The sequence below is a fragment of the Rhinopithecus roxellana genome, chromosome 3 (assembly GCF_007565055.1).
Source record: "Rhinopithecus roxellana isolate Shanxi Qingling chromosome 3, ASM756505v1, whole genome shotgun sequence".
Taxonomy (NCBI): Eukaryota; Metazoa; Chordata; class Mammalia; order Primates; family Cercopithecidae; genus Rhinopithecus; species Rhinopithecus roxellana.
This window is the reverse complement of record NC_044551.1, coordinates 50,088,901-50,114,203: the sequence shown is the minus strand read 5'-3', so window position 1 is coordinate 50,114,203 and position 25,303 is coordinate 50,088,901. Positions and strand designations below refer to the sequence as shown.

The window sequence follows — 25,303 nt, the reverse complement described above, 5'->3', positions numbered from 1 at the left end:
GTGAAGAAAGTCAATGGTAGCTTAATGGGGATAGCATTGAATCTATAAATTACTTTGGGCAGTATGACCATTTTCATGATATTGATTCTTCCTATTCATAAGCATGGAATGTTTTTTCCATTTATTTGTGTCCTCTGTTATTTCCTTGAGCAGTGGTTTGCAGTTCTCCTTGAAGAGGTCCTTCACATCACTTGTAAGTTGAATTTCTAGGTATTTTATTCTCTTTGTAGCAATTGTGAATGGGAGTCCATTCATGATTTGACTCTCTGTTTGTCTATTATTAGTGTATAGGAATGCTTGTGATTTTTGGACATAGATTTTGTATCCTGACACTTTGCTGAAGATGCTTATCAGCTTAAGGAAATTTTGGGCTGAGATGATGGGGTTTTCTAAATATACAATCATGTCATCTGCAAACAGAGACAATTTGACTCCCTATTTGAATACCCTATATTTCTTTCTCTTGCCTGATTGCCCAGGCCAGAACTTCCAATACTATGTTGAATAGGCATGGAGAGAGAGGACATCCTTGTCTTATGCTGGTTTTCAAAGGGAATGCTTCCAGCTTTTACCCATTCAGTATGATACTGGCATGGGTTTGTCATAAGTAGCTCTTATTATTTTGAGAGACGTTCCATTGATACCTAATTTATTGAGAGTTTTTAGCATGAAGTGGTGTTTAATTTTATCGAAGGCCTTTTCTGCATCTATGGAGATAATGGTTTTTGTCATTGGTTCTGTTTATGTGATGGATTACATTTATTGATTTGTGTATGTTGAACCAGCCTTGAATCCCAGGGATGAAGCCAACTTTATCGTGGTGGATAAGGTTTTTGATGTGCTGCTGGATTCAGTTTGCCAGTATTTTATTGAGGATGTTCACATCAATGTTCATCAGGAATACTGGCCTGAAATTTTCCTTTTTTGTTGTGTCTCTGCCAGGTTGTGGTATCAGGATGGTGCTGGCCTCATAAAATGAGTTAGGGAGGAGTTCCTCTTTTTCTGTTGTTTGGAATAGTTTCAGAAGGAATAGTACCAGCTCCTCTTTGTAACTCTGGTAGAATTCAGCTGTGAATCCATCTTGTCCTGAGCTTTTTTGGTTGGTAGGCTATTAATTACTGCCTGAATTTCAGAACTTGTTATTGGTCTATTCAGGGATTTGACTTCTTCCTGGTTTAGTGTTAGGAGGGTGTATGTGTCCAGAAATTTATCCATTTATTCTAGATTTTCTAGTTTATTTGTGTAGAGGTGTCTATAGTATTCTCTGATGGTAGTTTGTATTTCTGTGGGATCAGTGGTGATATCTCCTTTATCATTTTTATTGCATCTATTTGATTCCTCTCTCTTTTCTTCATTAGTCTGGGTAATGGTCTATCTGTTTTGTTAATCTTTTCAAAAAACCAGCTCCTGGATTCATTGATTTTTGAAGGGTTTTTCGTGTCTCTGTCTCCTTCAGTTCTGCTCTTATCTTAGTTATTTCTTGTCTTTTGATAGCTTTTGAATGTGTTTGCTCTTGCTTCTGTAGTTCTTTTACTTGTGATGTTAGGGTGTTGATTTTAGATGTTTCTTGCTTTCTTCTGTGGGCATTTAGTGCTATAAATTTCCCTCTAAACACTGCTTTAGCTGTGTTCCAGAGATTCTGCTATGTTATGTCTTTGTTCTCATGGGTTTCAAAGAACTTATTTATTTCTGCTTAATTTCATTGTTTATCCAGTAGTCATTCAGGAACAGGTTGTTCAGTTTCCATGTAGTTTTGTGGTTTGAGTGAGTTTTTTAATCCTGAGTTCTAATTTGATTGCACTGTGGTCTGAGAGGCTGTTTGTTATTATTTACATTCTTTTGCGTTTGCTGAGTGTTCTGTTTCGAATTATGTGATCAACTGTAGAATAAGTGTGATGTGGTCCTGAGAAGAGTATATATTATGTTGATTTGGGGTGGAGAGTTCTGTAGATGTCTATTAGGTCCACTTGTTCCTGAACTGAGTTCAAGTCCTGAATATCCTTGTAAATTTTCTGTCTCGTTGATCTGTCTGATATTGACAGTGGGATGTTAAAATCTTCCACTATTATTGTGTGGGAGTCTAAGTCTCTTTGTAGGTCTCTAAGAACTTGCTTTATGAATCTGGGTCCTCCTGTATTGAGTGCATATATATTTAGGATAGTTAGCTCTTCTTGTTGCATTGATCACTTTATCATTATGTAATGCCCTTCTTTGTCTCTTTTGATCTTTGTTGGTTTAAAGTCTGTTTTATTAGAGACTAGGATTGCAACCCCTGCTTTTTTCTGCTTTCCATTTGGTTGGTAAATATTCCTCCATCTCTTTATTTTGAGCCTATGTGTGTCTTTGCACATGAGATGGGTCTCCTGAATACAGCACACTGGTGGGTCATGACCCTTTATCAAATTTGCCAGTCTGTGTCTTTTAATTGGGGCATTTAGCCCATTTACACTTAAGGTTAATATTGTTATGTGTGAATTTGATCCTGTCATTATTATGCTAGCTGGTTATTTTGCTCATTTGTTGATGCAGTTTCTGCAACTTGGTATGTTTTTGCAATGGTTGGTACTGGTTTTTCCTTTCCATATTTAGTGCTTTCTTCAGGAGCTCTTGTAAGGCAGGCCTGGTGGTGACAAAATTCCTCAGCATTTGCTTTTCTGTAAAGGATTTTATTTCTCCTTCACTTATGAAGCTCGGTTTGGCTGGATATGAAAGTCTGGGTTGAAAATTCGTTTCTTTAAGAATGTTGACTATTAGCCCTCACTCTCTTCTGGCTTTTAGGGTTTTGGCAGAGAGATCCACTGTTAGTCTGATGGGCTTCCCTTTGTTGGTAACCCAACCCTTCTGGCTGCCCTTAACATTTTTTCCTTCATTTCAACCTTGGTGAATCTGATGATTATGTATCTTGGGGTTGCTCTTCTCAAGGAGTATCTTTGTGGTGTTATCTGTATATCCTGAATTTGAATGTTGGCCTGTCTTACTAAGTTGGGGAAGTTCTCCTGGGTAGTATCCTGAAGAGTGTTTTCCAACTTGGTTCCATTCTCCCCATCATTTTCAGGTACACCAATCAAACGTAGGTTTGGTCTTTTCACATAGTCCTGTATTTCTTGGAGGCATTGTTTGTTCCTTTTCATTCTTTTTTTCTCTAATTTTGTCTTCACGTTTAATTTCATTAAGTTGATCTTCAGTCTCTGATATCCTTTTTTCCACTTAATCGATTTGGCTATTGATACTTGTGTATGCTTCACGAAGTTCTCATGCTGTGTTTTTCAGCTCCATCGGGTCATTTATCTTCTTCTCTAAACTGGCTATTCTAGTTAGCAATTCCTCTACCTTTTTTCAAGGTTCTTAGCTTCCTTGCATTGGGTTAGAACATGCTCCTTTAGCTCAAAGGAGTTTGTTATTACCCACCTTCTGAAGCCTACATCTGTCAATTTATCAAACTCATTGTCTGTTCAGTTTTGTTCCCTGGCTGACAAGGAGTTGTAGTCCTTTGGAGCAGAAGAGGCATTCTGGTTTTAGGAATTTTCAGCCTTTTCACACTGGTTTTTCCTCATCTTCATGGATTTATCTACCTTTGGTCTTTCATGTTGGTGACCTTTGAATGTGGTTTCTCTGTGGACATCCTTTTTGTTGATGTTGATACTATTCCTTTCTGTTTGTTAGTTTGCCTTCTATCAGTCAGGCCCCTGCAGGTCTGCTGGAGTTTGCTGGAGGTCCACTCCAGGCTCTGTTTGCTTGGGTATCATCAGCGGAAGCTGCAGAACAGCAGAGATTGCTGCCTGCTCCTTCCTCTGTAAGGTTCGTCCCAGAGTGGTACGCACCATCTGCCAGCCAGAGCTCTCCTGTATGAGGTGTCTGTCGACCCCTGCTGGGAGGTGTCTTTCAGTCAGGAGGCACAGGGATCAGGGACCCACTTGAAAAGGCAGTCTGTCCCTTAGCAGAGCTCAAGTGCTGTGCTGGGAGATCTGCTGTTCTCTTTAGAGTAGGCAGGCAGGAAGATTTCAGTCTGTTGAAGTTGCACCTGCACCTGCTCTTTCCCCCAGGTGCTCTGTCCCAGGGAGATGGGAGTTTTATCTCCAAGCCTCTGACTGTGGCTGCTGCCTTTCTTTCAGAGATGCCCTGCCTAGAGAGGAGGAATCTAGAGAGGCAGTCTTCCTACAGCGGCTTTGCCAAGCTGCGGTAGGCTCTACAGAGTTTGAACTTCTTGGTGGCTTTGTTTACACTGTGAAGGAAAAACCACCTACTCAAACCTCAGTAATGGCGATGTCCCTCTGCCTACCAAGCTGGAGTGTCCCGGGTCAACCCCAGACTGCTCTGCTGCTGGTGAGAATTTCAAGCCCTTGGATCTTAGCTTGCTGGGCTCCATGGGGGTGGGATCTACTGAGCTAGACCAATTGGCTTTCTGGCTTCAGCCCCCTTTCCAGGGAAGTGAATGGTTCTGTCCCACTGCCATTCCAGGTGCCACTGGGGTATGAAAATCTCCTGCAGCTAGCTTGGTGTCTGCCCAAACGGCCACCCAGTTTTGTGCTTAAAACCCAGAGCCCAGGTGGTGTAGGCACCCGAGGGAATCTTCTGATCTAAGAGTTGCAAAGACCATGGGAAAAGCATAATATCTGGGTTGGAGTGCACTGTTCCTCATGGCACAGTCCCTCACAGCCTCCATTGGCTATGAGAGGGAGTTCCCTGACCCCTTGCACTTCCCAGATGAGGTGATGCCCCACCCTACTTCAGCTCTCTTTCCATAGGCTGCACCCACTGTCTAACCAGTCCCAATGAGATGAGCCAGGTACCTCAGTTGGAAATGCAGAAATCACCCGCCTTCTGCATTGATCTTGCCCGGGGCTGCAGACCACAGCTGTTCCTATTTGGCCACCTTGCCAGCCACTGCCTGCTGTGGTTTTTTGTGTTGTAGTTACCATGATGCATACACAAAATATCTTATCCTTATAATGGGCTATTTCATTGTGATAACTTAACTTTAATCACATACAAAAACTCTACACTTGCACTCCTTTCCACTTTTTATGATTTTGATGTCACAGTTTACATGCTTTGTAATTTGTATTTCTTTACAATTTATTTTAGCTATAGGTGCCTTTAATAATTATGTCTTTTAACTGTGACAGTAGGGATAAATTAGCTTTGAATACTACCTTTACTGTACTAGAGAATTCTGAATATGACTATATATTATTTTTACCAGTGAGTTTTTTACTTCCATATGTTTTTGTTATTATTATCCTTTTGTTTTAGTTAAAGGGCTCCCTTTAGTAATATTTATAAAATAGACCTAGCAATGATTAATTACCATAGCTTTTGTTTGTCTGGGAAAGATTTTATTTCTCCCTCATTTCTGAAGGAAAGATTTGCTAGTAATGTAATCTTGATTGGCAGTCTTTTCCTTCAACACTTTGAATATATCATGCCATTCTTTCCTGGCATGCAGGATTGCTGCTAAGAGAATATGGCTGAAAACCATATTGGGGCTTTCTTGAATGTGATATGGTTCATTCTCTTGCTGCGCTCAGTATTCTTTCTTTGTCTCTGATTTTTTGATAATTGGAATATGATATATCTTGGTAAAATCCTCTTTGGGTTGAATTTGATTGATGACATCCACGCTTCCTGAACCTGGATATTTTTGTGTTTCACCACATTTGGGAAATTTTCAGCCATTATTTTCTTAAATATGCTTTCTGGATCTTGTTCTCTCTCATCTCCTCCTGAAACTTCTACTATGCAAAAGTCAGTACACTTGATGGTGTCCCATAATTCCTATAGGTCTTTTTCATTTTTTATTATTTTTTCTTTTTTATTCTCTGACTCGATAATTTGAAATATCCAGTCTTCAAGCCCAGTGATTCTTTGCCTTGATCAAGTCTGCTGTTGAAGCTTTCTAGTTAATATTTCAGTTCAGTTATTGTATTCATTATTTCTAGGATTTTAACTATTTTATTGCTTTTATTTTTGTCAAGCTTTGCTTTTTATTAACCATTTTTCAAATGTTATTTATTTTCTATCTGCATTTTCTTGTAGTTTCCTGAACTTCTTTAAGGGGATTATCTTAAATTCTTAGTCATCTCATAGACTTGCATATTTCAGGGTCTATTACTGGAGCATTATTAGTTTATTTTGGTGTCATATTTTCTTGATTTTTAAAATAATCCTTTTGTCTTTGTGTTGGTCCCTGCACATTTGAAGAAATGGCCTTTTCTGGCCTTTGCAGGTGTTCTTTGTCAGTAAGAGGCCTTCACTATTTAATATAGCCTGGGATTCTGAATAGGCCAACTGGTAGCAACCTCAGACAGGCAGATGTGGGTGTTGGGTTCTCTAGTTGGGCTGCGCCACTACCTGTGCTCTGACATTAAATGGAACTGCTGGCTGTGCTCCTGTGACAGGTGGAGCTGTTGATTGGGTTCTACAATTGCCTCTGATTGTCCAGGGTTAGAGGTTGTCTTCCTTGCTGGATGGTACTGTTGTTTGGAATCTGTAGTTGGTCAGGGACATGTGCTGAGCTCTGAGGCTGGGTGAGATTTCTGGGGTTGCTGCTTGATCACTTAGGGTGGGCAGGGCCAGAGGCTATGCTTCACAGATTTGTGTGGACTTGGGCTTGCCTCCTAGTCTAGAGTAGCCTTAAGCAGAACACCAATGGTGGGTTGAGTTGCTGCACAGCTCCTGGGGCTGGGCAAGATCAGATGCTCCCTCTGTGGATAATCACAGACCTGCTATTGTCTTCCTGTCTAGGGAATATGCAGAGAACCCAGGGCTGGCTGGGTCACTGCTCAGCTGCTGAGGTTGGTCAGGGCCAGATGCTCCCTGTATAGGCAACTGCCAATGTGCACTTGCCTCCCAGGCTTAGTAAGGCTTAAAGACAGCATCAGGAATTGTGTTGTCACTTGACCAGTAGGGCTCAGTAGGGCCAGATATGTCTCTCCTCTTATTTTAGTTACTTTAGTAAACTTATCTAATCCTCAATAAGAGTATAAAAATATTTTATTAAATATATTTCTATGTAACATTTTGTGTTATTATACATGGCACATTTGTTTGTTTTTCTGTCTTTCCTGATGTATAAAATGCAATGTATTTTGTTTATTGATCTTATTTTTATGAACATAATGAAGTATAAATTGAAAGAATTTGTCTGTAGATTATTCTGGATTTCCAATATGTATTATCATATAACCTGTTGGAAATAGGCATTCTACTTTTTCCTTCCTGGAAATTGTAATTCTTTTTTCACTTTCTTTCCTTTTTTGCAATGATTAGTATTCCAGCATAGTGTTGAACAGCAATGTTGAATGCAGTTATCTTCATTAAGCTCCTGAGTTTAAACCTCCTACTATGATATATGATGGTAGCTATGGGTATTTTTAAATAGCTTTCTATCAGATGAAAGAAGTGCTCTTCTGTTGCTAATTCATAAAAGGTTTTCTTTTATTTCTGGATTCACAAGTGTTTTAAATCATGATTAGATGTTGAAATTTATATATGTTTTGTTAACATCTATAGAGAATCTTATAGATTTTCTCCTTTAACTTATTAAGGTAATGCTTACATAAATATACATATTCCAATGTTGACCTAACCTTTTATTCCTGGGTAAGCTCAATGCAGTCATAATGTATTAGGCTTTTTAAAAATCATTTGATTGGAATTTATAAAATTTCTTATTAATATTTTTTAAACTGCCTTATTGGTTAAATCCCCCAATTAAAAGGCACAGAATGGCAAGCTGGATAAAGAAACAAGACCAAATGGTATGCTGTCTTCGAGAGACTCATCTCACATGCAACAACATCCATAGGCTCAAAATAAAGGGATGTAGGAAAATCTACTAAGCAAATGGAAAGCAGAAAAAAGCAGGGTTTGCAATTATAATTTGAGACAAAACAGACTCTAAACCAACAACAATCAAAAAAGACAAAGAAAGGCAATATATGATGGTAAAGGGTTCAGTTCAACACACATAACTATCCTAAATATATATGCACCCAGCACAAAAGCACCCAGATTCATAAAGCAAGTTCTTAGAGACCGTCAAAGAGATTTAGACTTCCACACAATAATGGTGGGAGACTTCAACACCCCACTAACTGTATTAGATAGATTATTGAGGCAGAAAATTAACAAGATATTCAGGACCTGAACTCACACTGGATCAAATGGATCTGATAGACATCTACATAACTCTCCACCCAAAAATAACAGAATACACATTCTTCTTATCACTACATAGCACATACTTTAAAACTGACCACATAATCAGACACAAAACACTTCTCAGCAAATGCAAAAGAACTGAAATCATAACAACACTCTCTCTGACCACAGCTCAATAGAATTACAGATCAAGACTAACAAAATCACTCAAAACAATACAATTACCTGGAAATTGAATAACCTACTCCTGAATGACTTTTGGGTAAATAATGAAATTAAGACAGAAATCAAGAATTTATTTGAAACTAATGAGAAAAAAGACACAACATACCAGCATCTCTGGGACACAGTTAAGGCAGTTTTAAGAGGGAGCTTTATAGAACTAAACAACCATGTCAAAAAATTAGAAATATCTCAATTTAAGAACTTATTATTACAACTAAAAGAACTAGAGAATGAAGAGAAAATCAATCCCAAAGTTAGCAGAAGATAAGACATAACAAAATCAGAGCTGAACTGAAGGAGATTGAGATATGAAAAGCCATTCAAAAGATCAATGAATCCGGAGTTGGTTTTTTGAAAAAAATTAACAAAATATATAGACCACTAGCTAGACTAATAAAGAAGAAGAGAGAAAAAAATCTGAATAAACACAATCAGGAATGACAAAGGGGATATTACACTGAGCCAAAGAAATACAAATAACTATCAGAAACTATTATGAACACCTTTATGCACACAAACTAGAAATTCTAGAAGAAATGGATACATTTATTTAAAGGTGTTAATTTATTTTTCTGTTTTGTTTTTTGTTTCATAAAACCCTTTCTCAAGGTATGATAGGTGTGATTCACATGTAAAAAGCTGTACATATTTAATTTATACAACTCAAAGAGTTTGGTGATAAGTATATACCCATTCAAATCATCACCACCATCAAGACTATAGATATATCCATCATCTCCTATAGTTTCCTCCTACCACTTTTACTGTAATTATTACCATTATTGTGTGTGTGTATGTGTGTGTGTGTGTAGTATGAACAGAATATAAGATCTACCTTCTTCACAGAATTTAAGAATACAATAGTTTATTGTTAGCTACAGGCGCTGTGTTGTATTGTAGATCTCCAGAACTTCTTCATCTTGCACAAATGAAACGTTTTTATACCCTTTGAATATCACCTTCCCATTTTTCCCTCCCCGCATTCCCTGGCAGTCACAGTTACGCTCTATGCTTCTATGACTGATGGTTTTAGATTACACATATAAGTGAGATCATTTTTATGTCTGGCTTATTTTACTTAACATAATGTCCTCCATGTTCATCCATGTGTCAGGATTACCTTCTTTTTATTGTTGAATAATATTTCATTATATATATGTCACTTTTTAAATTCATTCATCTGTCAGCAAATAGATTGTTTTCATATCTTAGCTACTGTGAACTATGCCACAGTAAACGTGGAAGTGCAAGTATCTTTTTGAAATCCCGACTTCAATTCTTTTGGATAAATGCACAGAAGTAGGATTGCTGGATTATAAATTATCAGTGAGGTTACTTATTTTATATAATTTTGTATACTGCAACTTTACTAAATGTATTAGCTTTAACAGTTTTTTGTGGAATCTTTAGGGTTTAACTACATGTAAGACCATGTAGCATAGTTGTATTTGTATTTTCTTTAAGGAATCTACATACTGTTTTCCATAGTGAATATATCAATTTATATTCCCAGCAACAATGCAGCAACACCTGTAACCTTTTTAAAATTAGTAATAACCAGTCTAACAAGTATGAGGTGATATCTGCTTATACTTTTGATTGAATTTCCCTGATGGTTAGTGATAGTGAGTCACTTTTCATGAACCTCTTGGCTATTAATATTTATATTTCCTTTGGGGGAAATGTTTATTCATGTACTTTGCCCATTCTAAAAACTGGAGTATTTTTGGTTATTAAGTTGTATGAGTGTGTTACATATTTTGGACATTAACTCTTTATCGGGTATATACTTTGAAAATATTCTCCCATTCTACATGTTGCTTTTTATTTTGTTGATTATTTCCTTTGCTGTGCAAAAGCTTTTTAGTTTCATGTAATCTTACTTGTTCATTTTTGCTTTCATTGCCTGTGCTTTTGGTGTCAGGGTGAAAAATCATTGCCAAGATCAATGTCAAGGAGATTTTTCTGTGTGCTTTCTTCTAAGAGTTTATAGTTAAGGCCTTTTCTTTATGCCTTTAATTCATTTTGAATTGATTTTTGTGTGTGATGGAAAACATGAGTCCAGTATCACTCTGTTGCATGTAAATATCCAGTTTTCCAAACACCATTTATTAAAGAAACTACCATTTATCCATTTTGTAGTCTTGGTAATCTTACTGAAGATAAGTTGACCATATAGCATGGGTTTATTTCTGGGCTTTTAATTCTGTTCCATTGATCGATATGTCTTTTTTATGCTAGTACCGTATGGTTTGATTACTATTAGGTTGGTGCAAAAGTCTTTGCAGTCTTTGCTATTACTTTCAATGGCAAAAACCACAATTACTTTTGCACCAACCTAATATAACATAATTTGAAATCAGGTAGTATGATGCTTATACTTTGTTCTTTTTGCTCAAGACTTACTTGGCTATTCAGGGTCTTTTGTGGTTCCATGTGAATTTAGATTTTTTTCTAATTCTGTGAAAAATGCCTTTGAATTTTAATAGTGATTGCATTAAATCTATAAATTTATTTGAGTAGTATGAACATTTAAGCAATATTAATTATTCTAATCCATGAACACATGATAGATTTCTATTTATTTGTGTTTTATTCCATTTCTTTCAATAGCCTCTTGTAATTTTCAGTGTACAGATCTTTCACCTCATTGGCTAAATTTACTTCTAATTTTTTGATGCTATTGTAAATGAAGTTGTTACCTGGATTTCTTTTGAGACAATTTATTGCTGGTGTATAGAAACACTACTAATTTTGTATGTTGATTTTGTATCCTACAACTTTGCTAAATTCATTTGTTAAGTTCTAACAGGTTTTTGTGGATTCTCTGGGGCTCACTACATGTCATGTCATCTCCAAACAGAGACAAATATGTTTCTTCCTTTCTGATTTGGTTGCTTTTAATTTTTTATTTATTTATTTATTTTTTGCCTAATTGCTCTGGCTACAACATCCAATACTATGTGGCAAGGATGGATACCTTTATCTTGTTCCTAATCTTAAAGGAAAGCTTTCACTATTTCACTGTTGAGTATAATGTTAGCTATGAGCTTATCATATGTAAACCAAAAATAAAATTCTAAGCTTCCCAGTCGACTGAATGGACCCCCCTTCTCAAGAAAGGGAATTCTCAAGTAAACCTGAAGGACTAGTCCAGGCCATGATGGGAAGGTGAGGTTGGACACGCCTCATTATATCCTCTTCCCTTTGGAGTTCAGGCACAACTGAGCAGCATTAACATTACAACGGAGGTCTTAAGAAAGACTGACAAAACAGACTCTTTGTAGCAATAAAATACCAAATGCCAACCTGTCATATAGCATCACATTACAGATAGCAGGCCCTGAAAGAAATTAAAATATTTTACCCCAAAGCATATTTCTTTGACATATTTTGAAATAGCCCAGCAAAGCTGCCTCTGGTGGGTGAAATGTAAATTCTCTACAGAATATAAATTTCCCTTTCCAGGTCTTTGTCTGATCCTGAAGAGATTGATTAGCTGAGAGTCTAGCAATGTTTAAAGACCTGAATATGCAACATTTACCATCTATTGCCTCTAAGAGTGGCCACCTATGAGACTTCATCTACATGTAAGAACCTTGGTCTCCACAACCCCCTGTCCTAATCCAGACACTCTTTTCTACGATTCCAGGTCTTTTAGATAATAACTTAACTCACAACCGTTTGCCAACCAGAAAATCTTCTAATCTACCTATTACTTGGAAGCCCCCACTTCAAGTTGTCCTGCCTTTCCAGACCAAACCAGTGTATACCTTACATATATTGATTGATGTCTGTCTGTAATTTCTGTCTCCTTAAAACATAAAATCAAGCTGTAACTCAACCACCTTGGGCACACTTTCTCAGGACCTCTTGAGACTATGCCTTGGGCCTTGGTCACTCACATTTGGCCCAGAATAAACCTCTTTAAATGTTTTATAGAGTTTGACTCTTCTTGCGGACACATATGTGATCTTTATTATGTTGAGGTACATTCTTTTGTTACCTAATCTGTTGGCTTTTATTATGAAAAGATGATGAATATTATCAAATGCTTTCTCTGCATTTGTTAACATAAGTATACATTATTTGCTCTTCATTCTGTTAATGTCATATATTATATGTATTTATTTGCATGTGTTGAAACATTCTTGCATCCCAGGGATAAATCCCATTTGATCACGGGGATTCTTTTAATGTTTCTTTTAATGTACTTTGTAATGATTCTTTTTATCATGAATTTGATTGGCTAATATTTGTTGGAAATGTTTGCATCTATGTTTATCAGGGATATTGGCTTGTAATTTTCTTTTTTTGTGGTGTTTTTATATGGTTTCTGTATCAGGGTAATTGGGGCCTCATAAAATGAGTTTGGAATTATTCCCCCATCTTTAATATTTTGCAAGCGTTTGAAAAGTATTGGCATTAAGTTTTCTTTAAATATTTTGTAGAATTCACCAACAGAGCCATCTGGTCATGGAATTTTCTTTGTTGGGAAGATTTTGACTATCAGTTGTATTTCTAACTCATTCCTGGTCTGGTATTTTTTTAAAAAATTCTGAAGCAGTTTTTATAGGTTGTATGTTTCTAGGAATGTATCCATTTCTGCTAGATTATCCAATTTGTTGGCCTATAATTTTTCATAGCGCTATAGTCTAACCTTGTCTTTGGTTTCACTTTTGATTATTTTAGTTACTCATGATCAATTGTGGCCCAAAAATATTAAATGAAAAATTTCAGAAATAAACAATTTGTAAGTTTTAAATTGCACACCATTCTGAGTAGCATGATGAAATCTCTATCATCCTGCTCTGTTCCATTTGAGACATGAAAAATAGCAGATATAGGGTTTGGTACTATCCGGGGTTTGTGGCATTCGCTGGGGGTCTTGGAATGTAACCCTGCGGATGAGGGAGAACTAGGATCGTCTCATGACATTTCATATTTATTTCTGTGGTACCAGTTGTAATGTATCATCTTTTATTTATAATTCTGTTTATTCGAGTCAGCTCTTTTTTTCTTGGTTAATCTAGGTAAAGGCTTGTCAATATTATTTATCTTTTCAAATAAACAACATTTAGTTTTATTGATCTTTTTATTGTTTTTCTATTTCATTTATTTCTGCTCTAATTATTATTCTTTTCCTTCCTTCTGCTAAATTTTGGCTTAGTTTTTTCTTTTTCTAATTTCTTGAGGTATAAACTTATGGTGTTCATTTGAGATCTTTCTTTCTTCTTAGTGTAGGTATTGATAGCTATAAACTTTTAGAACTGCTTTTGCTACATTCCATAGATTTCGCTATTGTTTAAAAATTTTTCATCATCACTATGGTTTCAATGTATCCCCAAAGTTTATGTGTTGAAAACTTAATCCCCAATGCGATAATGTGGACAGGTGGGACCCCTACGAGGTGACGAGGCCATGGGGATCCTGAGGATCCTGCCCTCATGAGTGGATTAATGCCATTTTTGCAGAAGCAGCTTCCTTCCTCTTTCTTACTCTCTTGCCCTTCTACCTTCCTCCACGGAATTACACAGCTAGAAGGCCCTCACAGGATGTGATCCCTTGATCTTAGACTTCCCAGCCTCCAGGATCATGAGCCAAATAAACCTCTGTTCATTATCAATTACCCAATCTCAGGTATTCTGTTACAGCAGCATAAAGTGGACTAAGACAACCACTGGGTATATGCTCTGTGGGCATGTTACACATGGCCTTTATTGTGTTGAGCTACATTCCTTCTATACCTAATTTGTTGAAAGTTGGTTTTGTCATGAAAGGGTGTTGAATGATGTCAAATGCTTTTTCTGCTTCTATTGAGGTGATCATGTTGTTTTTGTCTTTCATTCTGTTAGTGTAATATTTATTGATTTGCATATGTTGAACCATTCTTATGTTCCAAGGATAAAGCTCACTTAATCATGGTAAGTGAATCTTTTAATGTGCTGTTGAATTCTGTTTGACAGTATATTTGGTCTTTCTGTCACTCCTCCTCCTCCAGTCTGTACGGCAGACTTTGGTAGACAAAGACCTTGACCAGTCAGCCTAGCTAGATACTCTGGAAGTCTCTCAGATCTTTTTTATGGATGTACCTGCTTTACTCCTCTTGTTCCTTCTTGGTGAGAGGGAGTCTTGGGATTTTCTTTTCTCAGTCCTGCAAAGGAGACTAGCTGCTGAGAGCCTTCCATTTATTTATCTCTAGGGCAATTCCCTAAAATACTCAAGATTGTGCACCTTCTCTCAATGCAGCAGAGTCAAGCTGATTGCTACCTGTGTTCTGACTGCAGAAGTTTGTATGCACATCTGCTAGGCTCAGGCACCCTGGCTGCAGGGAACCACGGGCTGGACTGTGATGGACCAAGAGGTTCCAGCCACAGGGGATGGTGTGTGGAGGGCTGGGGGCACATATCCTCTGGTTGGGTAGTCAGCCAGTTGTGAAGTCGCCCCAGTAGAGTGCAGGAGCTGGCCAGTAGGTTCTGCTGCTTGTTGTTCAGATCCACGCACTGGAGCCCCTCCTCTTTCCCTGCTCCTAGCTGCCCCCAGGTGATTCAGCCACACTGGTCCCCTCAGTGTTCTGCATTAAGTGAGACAGAAATGGTTTCCTGGGCAGCATCCCACAAGCCTGGGGAATCTGGACATTTGCTTTGCTCTCACTTTCCCCATGGCAAAAATTTTGGGCTGAGGGAGTCTCTCTTGGCACTGAGTTACCTTGGAAGAGCAGTGAGGCAGGTAGAACGAAGTGGTTCTTACCTTCTTCCATGCATCTGTTCTTGGCTTTTTTGCCAGACCAACCAGTTGGAACCTCTCAAGTGGCTTCCTAGACTCCTACAAAAATACCTTTCTTCATGGTAGTTGTTAAAATTAGTGTTCCTGTGGGAGTTTGAGAACCGAAAACTCCTTTCACCATCCTAATCATGTCACTTCTTAAAAGGTTTAGTTGTATGATAGTTTGTATGTATAGTTTCATTATCATTCAGTCATAAGACACTTTTAATTATCATTATGACTTTTTCAGTGACCACTTAGTTATTTTTGAAGTATGTTTTTAAAGTTTCAAACATATATGAATATTAAATTTTTTTTCTCATTGAATTTAGTTATATTGTGATTAGAAATCATCGTTTGAATCATACCAGTCTTTGTCTATTTGTGCTGCTATAACAAAATACTACAGACTGGCTCATTTATAAATAATAGAAATGTATTTCTCATAGTACTGGAGGCTAAGAAGGCCAAGGTCTAGTATCAATAGATTTAGCATCTGATGAGGACTCTGCCCCTCTGTTTCAAGATGTCACCTTGTTGCTGTCCTCTGAAGGCAATGAACGCTGTGTCCTCACATGGCAGAAGGGGCAAAAGGGTAAGTTCACCCCCTCAAACCCTTTTATAAGGCACTAACCCATTCATATGGGCATAGTCCTCAGGACTTAATCACCTCCTAAAAAGCCCACCTCTTAATAGTGCTGCATTGGGGATTTAGTTTCAACACGAATTTTGGAGAAGACACAACACTAAAACCATATCGCAATACCATTTTTTTCAAAGTTTCTGTAAACGATTTTATGTGCTTGAGCCTGATGAGAATTAATTTATGTTCTATGTGTGCTTCCAATGCTTTGTTGTGGGTGCAGCCTTCTAAGAATATCTATTAAATTGGGTTTGGTAATTTGTAGTTCAAATATTCTATATTCTTACTGATTCAAGTCACATTGCAACTTGGTGGCCCATGATTAAGTGTTCAGTCTCTCTTAAGGTCTAGCCCAAGATGTATTTTTCAAAAGAATAGTAGTTATTCATAGAGAATGGCAGGGCTCTGCTCCTAAATCCTGAGGGCCTGTGCCATGATTCACTTATGTGGCCTGGCAAAGGCTCCTAACAGCATGCCTGTCTGTTACTCTCTGTGGGCCACATTTTGATCCATGCTTCCGCCAACCAAACTACAGAGCCTTTCTTACATTCTGAGCTGCAAGATTAAATGCAGAATCTCTGATTAGTGAGGCCATTACATGTGGTTTGAGCCAACCTTATGTCTGTCCTTGGACCACCACCTCACACCCTAAATATCATTTGACATGGATTCTCTGGATTTCTGGTCCGTATAGATTAGAAAAATCAACTAGCTCTTTTGGAGTGCAGTACACTTTCTAATGCATCATGCATTTTTTCTAACTTTAGGGTCCTGTTGAAACTTGAGCCTAGGTACAGGTCTAGAAGCAAAGAGGGATGGTAGGGGTGGGTCCTGAGTAGAATCAGCATTGTCTTGCATGGCAGCTACCTCAGGAGAGAGGCCATTACAGTTTCTTTGGGCAATGCAGGGTTAATCCCCTGAGACGAAGGTGGAGAGGCTATTTCCAATTGATGTAGGGAGACTGAGACTGCTTTCACTGGCAGACTTATCAGCATTTAGGGCTCACTGTCCCCAGCTCCATCAGTCTTCCCATACATCCTCATTTCAACTTTCCGAATCTCATTTCTTCCCAGTCAATGCCCCCTCACATTGACAGATATTCTGAGGGACAGGTTTGGATTTCCACTGTCGTTCAGCCAGTCGCCGGATGAGTTCTGAATTTGGTTTTCAGCAGTCTTAGCCCTGTGGCTACAGAAAATAAGGGTCTCTTTCAGGGCACTCATGGAAGCTTTCACGTTATTTATGCAACACCAAGAAACTCAGAATTCAAATTCCTCTGCTCATATTTTCTTTCGTCACTTTCCTCACTTTTTCTAGCAAGAATAGGAGCAACCAGCCAATCTCATCTTATTCACTAGGTCGACGCGTTTGAAAATACGATACACCAGTCAACCCACGGTTAATTACAGGTCTCAAATGGTGATATTTTGCATATCTGTATTGCTAGATCACAGCATGGACTTTCAGTGCTTTTTGTTTTGTTTGTTTGAAGACGGAGCCTTGCTATATTGCCTAAGCTGGCCTCAAATTCCTAGGCTCAAGTGATCCTCCCACCTCAGCCTCCTGAGTAGCTGGGACTACAGGTGTGTACAGTAATCCCAGCTCAGAGAATTTTAGAATTTTAGGGATGACTGAAAAGTTATCCCTAAAATTCTTTTTCTCTAGAAATACTCTTAGTACCAAATTTATATTAGTGAGAGTTCTCCAGAGTAACAGAACCACTAGGATGTATACATACATACATATATATGTATGTATACATCCTGTTGTTTCTATATATTTGAGAGAGAAAGATGGAGATAAAGAGAGAAAGGAAGAGGAGAGACGGAGAGATTTAGTATAAAGAATTGGCTCGCATACATCATGGAAGCTCTTTTAGTTCCCAACTCATAGGTGAGTCAGCAATCTGGAGACCCAGGAGAGCCAATGGTTAGTTTAAGTTTAAACCAGAAGACCTGAGAACCAGAAGAGCCAATGGTGTCAGTCCTGTCCAAAAGTTCGCAGGCTCAAGATACAGAAAGAGCCAGTGGTTCAGTTTGAGTCTGAAGGCCAGCAGCCTGCTCTGAGGCCAGGAAGAGCCAGTGTCCCAGTTTCAAGGCTCTCATGCAAGATCACGCTCTCTCGGGGAAGGGTCAACCTTTTGTTCTATTCAGGTCTTCAACTGATTGAGTAAGCCCACCTGCATTATGGATGGTAATTTTCTTTACTCAGTTTACCAATTTAAATGTGAATCTTATGTGTAAACACCCTCACAGAAACATCCTGAATAATACTTAACCAAATCTGAGCAAATTGTGACCCAGTCAAGTAGACACAAAAAATTAACCATCACAGGGATACATCATAGGTGAAGGAAATACTTAATTCTACTCCTCTGGAATTGTAAACAATTCTATTTCCACCTAACCAAATGTTTATAACTTTATTTTTACATCTCATTGATTTTAAACGTTTAAAATAAATCATTAAAACTGAGAAAGAAAACAACAATGCCAAGATAGAGGCTCCTGTCCTCACTCTGAGTTACTCAAGCGTCCACTCCTCCTTCTCTTCTCCTCCCCTACCTACTCACCTCCTATCTGTACCCTGGATTCCACCTCTTGGCTCAGATGAGCATGCTGCATGGAACAGGATATGCTCCCAGCGTTCTCTTGGACGGTCAGGGAGATCTCCACATCAAACAGGCCACGCATGTTCGTGTTTGTTCTGGAGTCTGCGGACAAATCCTGTCCTTGTGGACCTTTCCACTTCGCGATGGGCCGGGGGAACCAGCCCGAGGACCGACACAGTAGCTGGATGCCTCTGTCAACATATCCCACGATGGAAATGAGAGGAACTGAGCCCAGTGCTGGGGAGAAAACAGGGAAGAGTTTAAAGCAAAGATCATATCCCAGAGCCACAGCAATTCTGAGTCAAGTGCATTCAGTCCACCCCCCACCCATTCTCTCTTACACACACAAACACTAAAACCACAACCTTTGGCAAAAGCCTTCCCATGGCCTTTTTTTCGTTTGCCATTTTTTAGCAACTACTGTGTATGCATTGCTATTCCTAGGTACGAGTTATGATGAAGTAAGACAGAACTGCTTCTGATGAGAAACTTTTAAGGAGCTCAGCTAAAGTAGAGAGAGAGCTGAGCCACCACGTGTAGGAGTAACAGACCAAAGGAAAGATGATCCAAATTACAGTAATAGTGAAGCCTTTGATCAGTTGCTACAAAAGTACAAGCAAGAGCTAAACCCAGGAAGATGCCAACTCCTCCCTGTTTCATCCTCCCCCATGAAATGGAATTCCAGTTGAGGGGCAGATGGATCATCGCACGTCTGGGGCTGGCTCACTATTGATGGAGGGCTGAACAAAAGGCTTCGCAGCTTTATGAATCCTGAGCTCAGGAAGGGGGTGTAGGGAGGAGCAATTAGGGTGTAAGATACTGGATACTAAGACAGAGTAGAGAAAAGTGTCTTGGAGTTTGCCTTTTCTGTCATGGAGGAATGACAGCCAGTGGTGTGGGAGTAAAAGAATTTACCAAGATGGTTGCAGGTAGAGAAAGGCAGATTTATTAAAGAAAGTAGGAAAATACTTTGCAAGGAAGGCAACGGGCAAGTTAGCATGAGGGAAGCTAACTGCAAGAAAAAAAAGGCTCATTGGGGATTTTATAGAATGGAACTTGGGCTGATTGATAATGCCAAGGTAGCAAGGAACCTAACTTACATTCTTTTGTCAGCTGGCATGTTTGATACATTGAGGTGTTTGGTGATCAGCAGGAAGTCTGTGAGTTATGTATGTTATCTGGGCAGAAAGGCCATTATGTTCTGGGCCATATATCCTGGACTGTATGTCCAGGACGATAAAGAAAGGCAGACCTGTAGCTTATCTGCTGTCTCTTTTGTTTAAATTTTCTAGACATGAAGAAAGGCATGTTTATAGTTTATTTCCTTTTTTTTTTTTTTTTTTGCTTTCACCTGGTCCCACCAGCCTGACTCCTTTTCCCGTTAGGACTCCACATTCTCCTCCTTGATACAAGGCACTTGAAAGTCCTGCCCAAGGCCTGAAATCCTGAGAATTAAAATGCCTGGGCTAGAAATGCAAATATGTAAAGACCAGGACACCTTGGAGGGGCCTGAGGGCTCACCTGAAACTCTCCTCAGATTGCAAAGCATTGGTTGTACTCCAAGTCTGCTATCAGGAGGAGGCCTTCCAGGAAATGCTTCTGAAAATTGCCCGTGGTCAGGCCTGAAATATCACTCATAGTGGATTTTTCTAATTTTTTTAAGTTCGTCAAATTTAGCAGTGGGAGTTGTATACCAAGTTTAGTGACACTGCTGTTCATAAGTTCTGATAATCCACTCGCATCAGAGCAGCCCCACTGACAGGTTTGTAATCAGGAGACAGATTCTTCACTACTCACTGTAACTGTAAACAACAAATTTCTTTTTTTTTTTCTTCTTTTTGTTCTTTTTTTTTTTTTTTAAATAGAGATGAGGTCTTACCATATGCCCAGGCTGGTCTCGAGCTCCTGGACTCAAGCAATCCTCCTGCCTCAGCCTCTCAAGGTGTTGGGATTACAGGCCTGAGCCACTGCACCCTGCCCCATCAAATCAATTTCATTGTGAAGGGTGTGACTGTGGAAGTATGGTCAAGTTAACGCAGAGCATTCAGTGATTCATTGTCAGGGGAAGTCACAGCTTCCTGGAGCTGACATTCGCTCCCCGATAAACAAAAAATCTGTAGGACAAGTGAGCAGGAATTTTTATTTTTATTTGTTTTTTATTTTTATTTGTTAATTTAAAAATAAATTTTCATAAGGAAAACTACATTTTGACAGTGGGAAAAAAAGAAATAAAGTATTGATATAAGCAATAATTTGGATAGATCGCAAGAGCATTATGCTGAATTTAAAAAGTCAGTCTCAAAAGGTCACCTGTGGTGTGAAGCCGTGTATGTGACATTCTTGAAATTACAACATCAGGGAGATGGAAAACCCCAGCCAGGGGCTGAGAAGGGGTGGGTGTGACCGTAACGGGTGGCAGAGGGAGATCTTTGTGATGGTGGGGTAGCTCTGTACCTTGATGTGATGGTGGTTACATGACTTTAAACATGTGATAAAATACATAGAATTATACACATAAGACAGAAGGAACTTGCAGTATAGAGTGCCGCCCTCTGACTAAATGACCTGAAATTTTAAAATTTCCTTATTGAACAAATGACTCACAAAATCCAGGAGGTTCTCTGGGACAGCGAAGTTATGGAAAATGAAACTGACCTGACACCTGCAGCTCCCAGGTGGCCTCCTGGTAGTAAGAAGACTGGGAGCCAATCCAGCACCCGTAGAGGCCAGCATCCAATGCAGTAATGTTTTCCAGCCTCAGAGAGAGGCGCCCCTCTGCAATAGAATCCTTCACCAATTTTGTCCTGCCTTGATACTGTGGCATCTGCATAAATGGCTGGTCCTTCCCGTCCCTGTAGAGGTGGACCACGCTAAAGAGCTGGCCCCTGAAGAACCTCACTTCCATGGCCTCTGCATTGGTCTTAGGAGACAGGAAACAGGAGAACGCAGCGTCCTCCCCAACCAAAGCCTGGACAGCCTTGTCTGGCCCAAACACCTGCCACTGTCCTGTGGGAAGAAATACAAAAGATAAACAATCAAAACCCTTTATAGTGTGACCTACTCAGGGCTCCACTGGGCTGGGCTGGAGATGTGTGTCAGGGAGAAAAATTCATCACAATCCTATTTCTAAAGCCAGTGACTTGCATTTGTGTATCTCCTTACATTTGACAAACCATGTCCATGTCAGTTACCTCATTCGGTCTTCAGGAACACCTGCAGAAATGTGAATTATTAACGTTTTTATTTTCAAGATGAGAAAACCATGTTATCCAGAGGAAAAAGTCTCTTTCTGAAAGTAGCACCTTTGATTCCAGGAGATTCTATTGTCACATTATCTCTCATCTGCCCATTTGCTTCAATTGAAAAAAAAAAAAAAACCCAAACATCCCCTTTTCCATCTTCCTTGCTAAAAACCAAAGTTGACGTCTTTCTATTGACCTAGAGAAGAGCGTGGGCCATAAAGTCTCCAATTTTGGGCAATTTGTTAAGGTTTCCTTCAAACACAATATTATACCAATGTTTTATGGCTACTATGGAATATTTCATTTCTGCCCATGGCGCACACAATTATTTGTACTTCCTTAGTTTTTTTGGAAATCTACTTGTTCTGCCAAGTTCTGAAAGACATGCTATGACACTGCAACAAGATTTTGCCATTTATTTTCTGTAAATTTGTTCTTTGGCACATTCATGTGTGACTTACATTTTCCATAGCATGTACCTTTTGCACTTGTGTAGTAATTTTTTCCTTTTTACTTTAGCACTGAATGTTGCTTCATCTAGTGCTTAGTCAACATGTCTTGCCTTCATTTTTGTAAAAAAAATTCTTAGTACATGTATGTCCTCACCTCACTTTTGAAACTTTCTTCATTGTCTTGCTTCAGGTGTGATAATTACATGTTTTCTGTGTGCCCCCCCTGCACAGCTCTTGGCTCTGTGGGGACAGGGCCTGATTTTCTTGCACAGCATAGTACCCACTTGTTCAGCACAGAGCCCGTCACACAGAACAGGCTCCACAAACAAGTTACTCAGGTGAACAGCGAGCCCCATTTCCTTTCTTACTTGCTCATCTGTTTAACAATCATTTGAATAATTTTCCTGATGTAAATCACTCTTACTACCCTGTAAGGATTACATTGCTTCTTAGAGACCACAAACTATGGAGGCCCACTCCCTTCACCTACTAAGTACCCACCCCTTCGATTGGCAGTGTCTCTTGATTCATTCACATGTATCCACTTATGGTATGTGGATCTACCTGTGTGTGGTGTCTGCATGTGCATCAGAGGCAAGGTGAATTACATGTGTGAATTTCTACATAAGTGGATATTTTTAATTCTGGCACTTAATTTTTTTAGTTTAATTACATTTTATAAATCTTGCTGAAATGTATTTCACTCATGCATCTTTAAGAGTATTATTTAAGTGAGGTGTGACTTTGCAGCCTGATGTCTGACCAGCTGCTGACCTGGTGCAGCAGATGTTGAGGCCCTGCTCCTCACCACCCAACCCCGAGTCCCCCTGGAATGGGATGGGCACTTGCCTGTCTGCTGACAGCTCCGCCCCTGGAGCCTGGCCTCTGCCTCTCTGCTGAGGGCTTCCTGCAGCCTTTGGAACCTACTTAACCCTGGCACAAGGCAGCTCAGAAGATTTGAGATTTTAACAGTCCCAGGGCACATCTCACCCAGTGGGGAAAGGAGACAGTAGATGTTGGAATGACTCTGAGCCACCATCTATAAGATTCCTCCAAAGGTCCCAGTGGGACTGGGTCCCAGTTGCCACCACAGCAACCTGCTCATTAGTGCACCCTCTATGGCTCTCCCCTGCACTGGCTTCACTCTCCGCACTCCCTCACTTTGTTTTGCAGAATCACCTGCTCAACAATCACTGGTAGGAAGGCCTTTGTCTTAGGTCAGGTTTTGGGACCTAGCCTGTGCCAGCTGGGCTGCTATGGATGCTGCCTTCAGGGCTGTGTGGGGCTCTCGAGGCAAGAAAACATTTTCCAGGGTACCTCTGCTTCTCCGGCCAGCCTTTGCTGCTGTCATCTCTCTTGCCTATAACATCTCCTTTCACTCCTTCCACTTCCTTCCCTTGAAAATAAGAAAGGAACTTATTTTCAAAGACTGGCTGTTGTTGCAACATGCCAAGCACCAGTGCAGCTGTGTGCAGTCCACATGCACAAGCTCATGCAGTCCTCACCACAGCCCCATCAGGACTGTGAACGTATCTTCATGTCATCATAAGCAAACCGACACTTAAGGAAGCTGTGAACCATAAAGCTCGCAAGCAGATGAAATAAGAGTTTTGAAAAATAAAATGTTTCTGTCTCCAAGATCATTTCCAGGATGCCCTGCTGCCTCACCCAGAAACAGAAGGGACACAAAGAAGCTCATCAGAAAATAAATGAAAACAAACTGAAATGAGAGTGTCTCCTGTTAGTAACACATGTGGGTTTTTGTTTTAAGGAAATATGCTCTATGTTTTGATTGCCCTTATTTCTGTTTTCTTAGCTTCATGTAGCAAAAAAGATTTAGGTGGACAGGTGGCAGGATGAACCTTCGCAGACAGAAAGTGAACACAGTCAACTGAATCTTCTATGGCTGGGTACTGACCATCTAGCCAACAGCATTCTACTCCAACCTCAAGCTTCCTCTGTGGATTTTATTCAATTACTCAACATCCTATATACTGGGCTCTGTGTTAACAGTAAGTGGAAGGAGAAAGAAGAGTGGATTTCTTCCCAGAATATGCCAGGTTTCAGCTAATTTCTCACCTCAAGACCTGTATACCTTCCTCCACCCTCGTGTCTCGTACCACAGACATTTCTAACTCAGCATGTCTTTAGCTGGGTACATTGTCTTTTCTCCAAAATTCCTAACTGTGTCTCTTCCCAGCTGGACATCTACGTCAGCAACCTTGGTACGCTAATAACCCTGCCTACACCACTTAGCCCATCTGGGACAAACACAGAGTTTATTCACCTTAACACGTTGGCTGTGTCCCCGTCTGTGATCATGGTGCCTCTTCAGCACCCGTGTTTCCATTATGGGGGCTACTATAATTGTTTCCACAGTGCCCGATCCTTCCCCAGGCTGAGGCTAGAAGCCAAAGGAATAGAAACAACAAAGATGGCTTCTTTCCATTATGCTGCAATCATCGTAGCTAAAGAACTCAAACTATGAGTTAATAAGGAGGAAACAAAGAACAGTCTTACCTGATCCCAGCTTGAGGAGACTCAGAACCAAACTGAGCATGAGAGCCATGGATGTGTTCTGTGAATGGACCTCACAGCATGGAAACAGATGACAGGAGAGGTGACGGATGGATTAGAGAGAAGAGGAGAACTGGCCTAATGCTCAAGGCACGGAAGCCATGGAGAGGCTCTGCATGAGCGGAGGGCAAACTACACTGTTCTGAGATTCTCCCCCATCGAGACACGGCTGTAATGTGCCAGAAGTATAGGGACTCTAGACTTTGAACCACTACATTTATAGGCAGGACATAAATGTCTATCTCTTATCAAGAAAGCAAAGATGGAAATAGTGTGGATAAGACTGGAGATGAACTTTGTCCTGAGTCAAAACGATGCCCTGTGTGGGTGAAACAGGAATGTCAGATGAGGAAATAATTTTCAGGTCCAATCTGGCAGGCAGGGATGTATGGCCATGGGATCTAGTCCTGAAAGAACATCATGTTAGCACTGGATAGTTTGGTGTCCAAGTAAATAGGCTGTGCTCCATTAGTAGTAGCCTACAGCAGGTGACTTGACATTTCCTGGCACAGTCTGAGGTCATTTTGCTTACCCCTCCATCGTCTGGAGTTCAGGACCAGACTGTAATCATGAGTCCAGATAAAAATAACTTTCTAAAACAAAACAGATCCTTAGTGTTAAACAT

General features: G+C 39.7%; 1 protein-coding gene across 1 annotated transcript in view; it reads right to left on the bottom strand.

Moving 5' to 3' along the window:
* The window catches only part of LOC104671517 (butyrophilin-like protein 8), a 43,510-nt gene extending 18,840 nt beyond the window's left edge, over positions 1–24,670 (bottom strand). Inside the window, 3 exon segments of the mRNA XM_010375015.2 lie at positions 18,369–18,644; positions 21,063–21,413; positions 24,622–24,670. Of these exon segments, the coding sequence (XP_010373317.1) occupies positions 18,369–18,644; positions 21,063–21,413; positions 24,622–24,670 (676 nt within the window).
* Positions 24,671–25,303: the final 633 nt, after the last annotated feature.